Below are 10,392 nucleotides of genomic sequence, written 5' to 3' on the forward strand. Positions count from 1 at the left end.
CCACACCTCCGAATCCTCCCAAAACAGCCACCAAACTGCCGGCCAGGTATTCAAATGCCAGACACTTGACAGACATCTCATTCAAAGTGGGTCTTTTCTCTTCAGGCAAACTTCTGCCAGAGTGCTCTCACAGAGGTGTGTCTCCTAAAGAATTCCAAAGTCAGCAGGGCATGGTAGCTCATGCCTTTAAATCCCAGCACTTGGGAGTCACAGTGAGTCTGGGAAGGCCTTATTCGCATGAAGAGGAATTTCAGGTGCTTGCTGGATATGACCTTATAAGGAGAGAAGAAGTTTTACCTGTATCCTGGCCACCAGACTATAGACCATCTCAAGGGTGCCAGAGGTGGGGGCTGCAAGGCTACGCGCACTGGGACATGAAGGCCCGGAACAAGAAGGGGCTGTCCTATTCCTGCCAGGATCAAGATGAGATTGTTCAGGTTTGGACATGCCTCGGTCTCAGTCTTGCCCCAGGCCAGCTCACCACCACAGCCATGATGGCGGGATGTGTGCAATTATCTAGATTTGGCCATGAAATACTTGCTTTCATCATGGGTAATATTGGCTTCTTTTTGTTTTATGTTGCTTAAGTTGAATTTAAGTGTATCCAGTAGGTTATAATTGTCAACGTATTTTAATTGCTTTTATTTATTTCTATCTTATACGTGTGAGTGTTTTGCTCACATAAACCTAAGTACACTGTGGGTGCGTCTGGTGCTGTAAAGGTCAGAAGAGGGCACTGGATCCCTTGGAACTGGAGTAACAGAGGGTTGTAAGCTGCCGTGTGGGTGCTGGGAACCAAATTTGTGTGCTCTGCGAGAGCAGCAAGTGCTCTTAGCTGCTCGGCCATCTCTCCAAGCCCTCTAAATTGCTTTTCAGTTGAACGCTTCCTCTTTCTCAGACAATTCCACGCATGTCTATGCAGAAATTTTCCCCCATTACCTTTTCTCAATCCTCCTCTCCTACGCAGTCTTCCGTACAGCAGCCCTTCCCTTGATGCACGTATGTACGGACTGTGCTTATGATTATATACATGACCATTTACAAGGGAAGCTTATCCATGGTTCCACCCCTCACCCAGCACCCAGTAATTACTATAGAACCTCAGAGTGGGATGGGACCTCGTGAGGCCCTCACCAGCATGAATGGTTTCTAAAGAATGGTTTCTCCATGCCGGTGAATCTAATCTCTAGGCATCCCCTAGATGCCGTACATTATTTAAAAAAAGAAAAAAAGAAAAGAAAAAAAAAAAAGAAGCCATGTTTTGGATGAGAAAGATAGTGGAAAAAAATTCAAAGTCTTTTAAGACTTCAAGTAAAATAACTCACTAACCTTGGACAGGACAACTGTCATCACTAGGCAGCCCACTTCCACCCATGCACTGTGATATGCGCACACATTCAGACACACACAATACTCATACATTGTACGCACACATGTACACATGCACAGAAAAAAAGAGATTCAAGAGTCATTGGTATATTGATGATGATTGATTTAATCAAATGAATTAGAGCAATCAGGCAACAAAGTACAAAATGAGAAAAATGCCTTGCTTAGGATTGAAAGAATGCATGAATTTGATGGGTAGGCAGTAGGGTGGGGGGGGGGTGTCTCCTATAGAAAACCAAGAAAGGGTAGTTTCAGAGGTGTCATGACAACCACAAGAGGAAGTACCAAAGATGCCAAGATGGAGATCTTGAAAAGATAGTGGTAAGCAGCAGAAATCCCCAGGAAAGAAGGAGTAAACCAAGAAAGGGCTGTGCATTTGCTGATTAAAGGAGCTGGACACTCCCTGTTAGTGAGGTTTAGTACCACAGGGCAGAGTGAGCAGATGAGCATTAAAGTGAAGAAAATAGTTATTTGACTCTCATTAGGGAAGTTCGGAGACTGTGTGGCTAAAGACCGGAAGACAAAGAAGAGCTGCCAGGAAGAATGATAGGTTCTAAGGACCTGGTCTTTTCCATTGCCTGCAACTGGATAAGTGATGGCCATTTTTTATTCGCTGGCACACGAGTCTATCAACGGTTGACTTCAGTGGACTTAACTGCCCTGAGACCTGAAAGATCACGCTAAGAAGAAAATAACTGGGCATCCCAGGAGGTGGCAGGGAGGCAGCTAAGCCCAGCTCCCCTGTCTGGAGGGTTACGTCAGCCGGGTTTGTTGAGCCATTTCCTTAGCTGTGGAATGGGAAAATAATTCCCTTTTAATTGGATCCTGAAGCCATAAGGGCTTTTCAAACTACTCAGAACTCTACAGAGCTTCCGGACAATAACCTAGCTCAGAAGATTTCTCAGCCACTTCTCCCTACTCCCTAGATAGCTACTTTTCTCTTCTCATAAAATCTGCAACCCGAATGCTGAAGATGTAAAGTAAGTGTGTGTGTGTGTGTGTGTGTGTGTGTGTGTGTGTGTGTGTGTGTGTGTGTGTTTGTACTGGGTTTTGAACCCTGTACTATCTCCCGCCTTCAATGTGCCAAAGCCAAGTAGAAAACTGCCAAAGTGACCCAGGAGTTAGACCCCTCGTGCCATTGTAGCTTCTTCCTATTCATTTGTTCAACCAAAGAACATTCTAAAGCTAAATTCCTCCCTGCCTAGGCCACAGCCTCCAGTTGTATTGGATGTGTACAGGTTCATTTGCATTCTGTTCCTTTCCTCTTAAATCTCACCCTCTTCCAACTCAGTATCCTGCCCCCCCCAACCCCCCCACTCCCGCTCCCTCGCCTCAGGAGCCGTCCTTAGCAGCCATACATCGTCTTTTGGAAACAAACCCCAACTGTCGGCCGGAAATTTCCACTCGCATATGCAGCCACCTCACCTAGGCATCACAACTACAGTCAGCTTCATCAAGCACTGGCTGCTGCCCAGGGGCTCCTGTTCCCATCAGTTGATGTCATCTCCCTCCTCTCCCCTCCGCTGCCCCCCCCCATCCCCACCACCTTGGCTCAGGTCCTCAGCATCACCCCTGTGTCCTCTCTTTCTCCTTGATCTTCTGTCTCTGTTACCCAAGTCTGAAATTTTTCCACTGAGATGCCTGGCTCATCAGCGTCTTCTGGCTTCCAGATTTTACATACTTCCCATGTGTCCGCCACTGAGATTTGTGAACATCCTCCTGATAGCCCTTCCAGGTCAGTGATGAGAAAGTCATAGTCGGCTATGCAGAATGCAATGGACTGGGCATCCGTAGCCCCAGAACTCACAGTGTGAGACCCTGCGCCTCCAACACTGTGTCTATATTTGGAACTGGGCCTGTGATGCAGCGACAATAATTAAGTGAGGTGGCTTATCAGGGCAGGATCCTTAGCCAATAGAACTGATACCCTCATACAAAGAAAAAAAAAAAAAAAGGAAAGTGATTGGGGTGGCACGTGCCTGTCATCTCAGCACTTGGAAGACTGAAGCAGAGGGGGTACAAGTTCAAAGGTCAGCCTGGGTTATATAGCAAGACGCTATCTCAGAAACGTTTGGCAAGCGAAACAAGAAGAGCACCAGGATTTATTCTCTTCCGACCACCGAACAGGGAGGGAAGATGAGATGCGAACCAACAAGAGGCCCTCACCAGGAAACGAGTCAGCAGGCACCTAGACCTTGCATTTCTCAGCCCCTAGAGCTGAGGCTTTTATTAAGCTACCCAGATTTATGGCATCTTGTGATGACAGTCCAAGCATATGAAGACAAAGAATATGCCCAACACATCACTCAGGGATGGAGATAGGATTTAGACTACCGACTTCCCCTCTGCGGGCATGTCCTAAGCCACTGCTTGGAATCCATATGAGTCAGCATCTCAGGTCAAGTCTTCTTGGCTCCCTCCCAGCTCACCTGTGCACGTCAGGCTTGTTTTCCTCAAGCCCCACTTGGGGCAGATAAGCCCCTTGACCAAAGTTTTCTGTGGGTCCTCAGCGCCTGCGAGATGAGGCTTGACTTCCACAGGTGTCCAAGGTTACCTTAGTGACCCATCAGCCTTCCATCTCAACCTACCTCCACTCAGGGCGTATCCCAGAGTCCTGCAATTCCGCTCATCAGGGTGTGTCTGTGAGTTCCAATGGCGTGAGGTAGAGTGCAGAGAGACTTTCTCTGTGTGGCCAGCGTCTGGAAAACAGCAAATGCTCAATCAGTGGCTCTTGACTGACTGACTGACTGACTGACTGACTGACTGACTGACTGACTGACTTTTCACGTGGCTAAGCAGCATGCAGCACCAATCCATTCTCTCACCTGTGCTGCAGGAGCTACAGAGAGCCTAATTATCTGCCAGTATCATAGCTCGGCATTCACTGCCTTGTGCTGCCTCTGACTTCATGACAAAGGAACAAACTATGAACTTGTTTGAATCATGGGTATTTAGGTTTCTCTACCACAGCTGACATATACTGCAAATTCTATCGACAGAGAATGTGCAAGCCAAATGTGTTGATATAAATGTGTTTATGTGCTTATTTGCACATGTGTGTGTCCGGTTTATGAGTGTGTACATTGTTCTCCCTAACATAAAAACAGGTTCTAATATTTGATTTGCTAAAAAACCTATAGAAATGTGTTGAAGACCTAGTGTGTATAATATTATCTGGCATAAAGAATGGAGAGTGTGTAGTTAAAAAAAAATAAAGATCCTTCACCGTTAGTGACATCACAATATATTGTAGACCACAAGCTTGTTTGTGTTCCGTATTCTCAATTAAATATTAACACGTTTGATTTATCTTGTAGCCCACCACTCTCTACCAGCCGCCATACTTAAATTATTTTGTCTTAAAAAAAATAAATATAATTCAAATATGTTGGTGGTAAAGCTTAACACAAGACAAAGCGGGGGGGGGGGGGGAAGGGAGGAAAGACATCAAAAAGAGCACAGTGGCCTTTCTTTTAATACCTCTTTAAAGGAAATGAATGTTCGGCCACAGATTTACCAGGTTCACACAGGAGTAGTCCTGTGTATTTAGTAGCTATATTTGAGAGGACAAGAATTCTTCCAGTCAACTGAAAAAAAAAAAAATCCACCCAAAGCCCATGCTGTTTGCTGGAACATAGTACTGGGGACCATGGAGAAGTGTCCCATGTGCCAGTGAGCTTCTCAGAAAAAGCCAGCTTGAGTGTACTTAATAATCATGACCTTGACATTGGGAATATCATGTTTGTTACCAACTGCTTAATTAGGCACCCCAAAGTTCATTTAAAAAAATCATAGGTTTTGCTTCAACTTAAGAGATTTCTGTAACGCCTCTTGCTCTGAAATTTGATCTCATCTCAGCCACTGTACAGGCAATTATAGCCCTGCTAACTGCTGGAGGTAACTGACCTCCTGTAAGGGAGAGACTTCTGAACGCGCACCGACCTAACTTTTATTTTTTTTCAAGTTGTGTATCCCCAGAAAGATCTGTGAAGCAGATAAATCAATACAGGGAAAGGGCTAATCATTCACAAATCATTAAAAGGGGTGTGTGGGGGTGGGGGGCGGGGGTGTGTTTGTGGGGGTGTAGGTTGACATATAATCTGAGTGGGGATGACTTCAGGAAAATTGCTCCTTAAAGGCCTTTGCATATTCCTCCCAAGATGTTTGATGAAGCCCTACGTTTTTATCATTACAAGCTTCATGGAAATCAGCCAGCGTTTTCCTGAACCATACACAACTCTTAGCCAAAGCCAACAGTGTATTTGATGAATTTTGGCAGTTTACAAACACACATACACAAAACACCCAAAACAATTATGTCTAGGAGTAAAAAATAGAAAACATTAATTTTCTTCTCCTGAGAAGTCCACAATATTCAGAAAAATAACTAAATAGCTTTAACTGTGAAAGTAACAGAGGGCACCATATAAAGACAGACTATAACACTAAATTCAGGAGATTGACCCTTCCTTGTCCAATATTACACATGTTAAAGTGTTTTCATAGAAATAGTTCTTTGGTCAAAAAGGATTATGAAATATGATGGTTAGTACGTGTTTTCTGAGACAGCCTCATTAGCATACCATGCAATTAGCATATTAAAGGTTCTTTAAGAGTTCTGCAATATAGCTACCTATGTAAATGTAACCAGGTACTTCCCCCTAAGTAACTGTGCTACTGTTCCCTTTTGTAAAACCACACCTTAAATAGCATAAGGTTGGCTCTTTCTCTGTAGATCACAATCTTCAACCTAATGCTATTTTTGTCTTGTATTTTGTTTGTTAGAGACTCATGTAGTGTTCAGACTGGCCTGAAGCTCACTATGAAACTAAGGATGACCTTAAAATCCTGTTCCTCCTGCCTCTACTTCCCAAGTGCTGTGATTATATGCATGTGTCACCATACTTGGCCTGAATGCTATTTACTACGAAGGTGTTGAGTAGCAGTATTCTCACAAGATGGAAACTTCCTAAAACCCAAGAGATTCTAGCCAAGTGGTAGTGGTGGTGCACACCTTTAATCCCAGCACTCAGGGAGGCACAGGCAAGTGAATCTTTGTGAGTTCCAAGACAGCCTGCTTTACAGAGTGAGTTCCAAGACAGCTAAGGCTACACAGATAAACCCTGTCTCGACAAAACAAAACAAAACAAAACAAACAGAAAAGGTTCTAAAGAAGGCTTATTAAGGCTCAGGAACTAAACAACTCAGAAATCTCAGGATGTCCCTGAAACTAACCAGATTCATGCGGACTCCTCATCCCCAAAGTTGTTTAAGCAGTAGGCACTTCTGAGATGACAAAGACCAGCCAAGCTGCCTAGAAAACAGCGCCCAGTTGAGCTACATGGAAAATAACCTCCAACCTCTTAGGCTCCCTGTGAGTTATACAGTGAGCTCCAGGGATCCAGCTTTTACCCATATGGTGATGTGGTTTGGTGATCCCGCTGTATTTGAATCATCCCTGGCCTTGTAAGTAACCCTGCAGAGACCTGCACAGCTTTGGGATTGACCTGACTTAGGGCAATAGGTAATGAAGAAACAACAGACACGTGTGCAGAAAAGGTGGTTTCAGGTGAGCTGTGAGCTCTGATGGAGGCTGATCAGCAGCCTGGAAACTCAGTTCATACAACACATTCAGCTAAATGAAGAGGAGGAAGGTGAGCTAACCTCCACAGGGCATCTCTGTAGGAGCGCAATCTCAGGTTGCTGTCGCCAGGAACCAGTCAACTGTGGTAGATAGCTTATGTGCACATTGTCAACATCCATTCTTAGAACAGGGGAAGGCCTTGCTAGTCCCCTAAGCCTGACACCCTGTGAGTCCCATGGGTCTGAGGCACTGGCATCCTTGACATGGCCATGTTCTTGTCAACAGTACCCATTTACCTGGGACCTTATCCACTCCTCACATAAACCCTCATGCCCATGCCTCTAAGTAACACTCAAAAACTCATTGACTCTCCTAGCTGGAGTTTCGTAATTGTCTTCCTCTATTGCTGTGAAGAGACACCATGACCAGGGCAAACACTTTTTTTGTTTGTTTGTTTGTTTGTTTGTTTGTTTTGTTTGTTTTTCAAGACAGGGTTTCTCTTATAGTCCTGGCTGGCCGTCCTGAACTCGCTTTTGTAGACCAGGCTGGCCTCGAACTCACAGCGATCCGCCTGCCTCTGCCTCCCTAGTGCTGGGATTAAAGGCGTGTGCCACCACGCCCGGCAGCCAGGGCAAGCTCTTATAAGAGAAAGCATTCAATTGGAGGCTTGCTTACAGTTTCAGAGTCCATTATCATCACTACAGGGAGTATGGTTGCACTCAGGCAGGTGCTGGAGGGCTGGCTGAGAGCTACATGCTGATATATAGGCAGAGAGATAGAGACAGAGACAGAAAGACTGGGCCTGGAATGGGTTTGGAAGCCTCAAAGCTCCCTCCCCCTTCGTGACACACTTGCTCCCAACAAGGCCATGCCTAATCCTTCTCTGGTAGGTAGCGCCACTCCCTGGTGACTAAGCACTCAAACATTTGATCCTATGGGGTCCGTTCTTATCCAAACCACCACACACCACTCCCTGGCCCCCATAAGCCTTGTAACCATATCACAACGCAGAATGCAAAAATGATTATAAACCCAATGTCAAAAGTCCCCACAGTCTATCGCAGTCTCAGCGCAGTTTACAAGTCCAAAGTTCAAAGTCTCTTCTGAGATTCACGGCGTTCTCTTAACTGTAAGCCCCTATAAAAATCAAAAAGGCAGATCATATACTTCCGACATATAATGGCACAGGATATACATTACCATTCCAAAAGGAGGAAAAAGAGCATAGTGAGGAGGTACCAGACTAAACCCTGTCTGGCCTCGGGTTTTCCCTAGCCATGGAGGAAGAGTCCTCAACTCTTTTTCCGTATCCTTGACTCTTAAACCAGAACCACAAAGTTGTGTTATTTGATGGTGCTGACACTCAACCTCCTTGTTCAATTATATGTGCACCAGCTTCTGTTGCTAATGCTTTCCTTCAACTGCTTATGCTTGCCTTTGATTCCTTTTCACAAGTAAGAAGCTTAGCCTGGTGGGACCTGGCCCTCATCTTTATTCTGTTTAGCACCTTGCTTTTCTTTAACCCTTTTGTCTCCCTGAGCCCTGGACTCAGTGCCATGACACTTCCTGGTGCTCCTTCTCTCCTCAGACTGTACATTTTGCACTTCTCTGTGTCCAGCTTGCTCCTTTCCTTTATAGATCGACATAACAATGACAACTAATAACCACATGACACAGTCAATACTAGGCTGTCTTGAAATCTCTTCTGCCACTGACATTAGCCCAAAAACTCAATTCAGCATCAGGCAATTTCTTTCTTTTTCTTTTCTTTTCTTTTCTTTCTTTTTTTTTTTTTTTAACGAGTGCAGAAATCAACCCCATTCTTCATCAAAACATCAACAGGAGATGTCTCAAGGCTACTTACTAATAGTCTCCTCCTCTGCAACCTCTTAAGCCAGTCCACAATAGTCTACTACTGTCTTCGATGGTCTACTGGTATGGCCCATTAAGCCTCAATTAAAGTGGTTAATTTCATACCTGACCCAAAGTCCACATTCTGCCAACAAGCAGCATGGTCAGGCCTGTCACAGCACTACTCACTCCCTGGTACCAATTTCCACACTAGCCAGGGTTCTCAAGAGGAACAGATCTGATAAAACAAATACATATACGCTGAATATGTATATAAAATAAATGCATACATATATAAAAGGTAATTATTAGAACAGCTTACAGACTGTGGTGCAGCTAGACCAACAATGGCTGTCCAGGAATCTAGTAGTTGTTCTGTCGATTTCCAAAGAAGTGGACTTGCCAGTGAGAGCAAATGAGCAAGCGTCTTTCTTCCATGTCCTTTCTACAGACTGCCAGCAGAAGCTGTGGCCCAGATTAAAGATAAATCTTCCCACCTCAAAAGATCTGTATTAATGGTGCATCTTCCTGCCTCCAAAAAAAAAAAAGAAAAAAAAAAAGAAAAGAAAAAAGAAAAAAAGAAAAAAAATCCAGGTCAAAAGTTACACCACAAATGACTTCATTAAGAAAAATACCTCACAGGTGAACCCTGATGCTTGGGTTTGAGTTAATTCCATAGGTAGTCAAGGTGACAACCAAGAACAGCCACCACAGTGGTGTTCTTCCTTGGGTGTGTCATTGGTTCTCTATCTGCAGTGAAGAGATGCTTGTGTTCCATCTCCCCAGGAATAGTGTCACACATCAAAAGGTCATTTACTAGGGTATTGCTATGGTTGAAGCACTATACAAATGACATCAGAGGGAACAAGGTGCGAATGAAGAAGGACCTTTGATCTTTAGAAGCTTACACTGAAATAAAAAATCTAGCATGCACACTCCAAACTAGAATGCATACAGAAAGTGGGATATTAAACAGTGGTCAGAGCCGAGTTAAAGAGAGAAGGTTTCAGAGTCTGTGACATTTGACGATGAAACATAAAGGATGAATTGGAGATGATCTGGGAAGAGATGGAGTTTGGGAATACCAGGCACAGCACACTCAAGATTTCCCAGGAGAGGGATGCGTGATCTAAGAAGGTTAGATATAGAGTTGGAGAGAGGGCAGCCCAGGATAGATGCTGGAAAGATCACCAGCAGTTTCAAGGTAGAGGTCACCTTCTCAGGGTGTTGGACTACATGACTAAGAAAGGTAGAGACTTAGGGCACAGACGAATCTTGAAGGTGGTGTGATTAAAGCTGTGTGATGATTTGCAATGCTGCCCTTACTTCAGTCAGAACTGCAGCCACCAGAGGTTTCTCACCCTCTTCCTGGATCTCAGCAATATATAATTTAAGATCTTAAACAAATCCGTGATATGAAGGTTCGGAGAGCTGCACATTTTATCAGAAATGTTCACAGGCAGCCAAGAGACTAGAAAATTATGGCTTTGGAGTAACAGCGATGGGTGATAAATCCAGGCTGCCTTTCATAAATTCAATGTGATGGCAACACAAACGAGTAGACCTGA

At 44.4% G+C, this 10,392-nt stretch overlaps 1 protein-coding gene across 1 annotated transcript in view; it reads right to left on the minus strand.

The window, feature by feature from the left end:
* LOC311605533 (uncharacterized protein) overlaps positions 1 to 10,392 on the minus strand; it is a 77,139-nt gene that overhangs the window by 32,159 nt on the left and 34,588 nt on the right. Inside the window, exon 5 of the mRNA XM_084796157.1 lies at positions 3,978 to 4,088. Within this exon, the coding sequence (XP_084652283.1) occupies positions 3,978 to 4,088 (111 nt within the window). The remainder of the gene's footprint in view (positions 1 to 3,977; positions 4,089 to 10,392) is intronic.

The sequence above is a fragment of the Acomys minous genome, assembly GCF_964271855.1.
Source record: "Acomys minous genome assembly, chromosome: 9".
Taxonomy (NCBI): Eukaryota; Metazoa; Chordata; class Mammalia; order Rodentia; family Muridae; genus Acomys; species Acomys minous.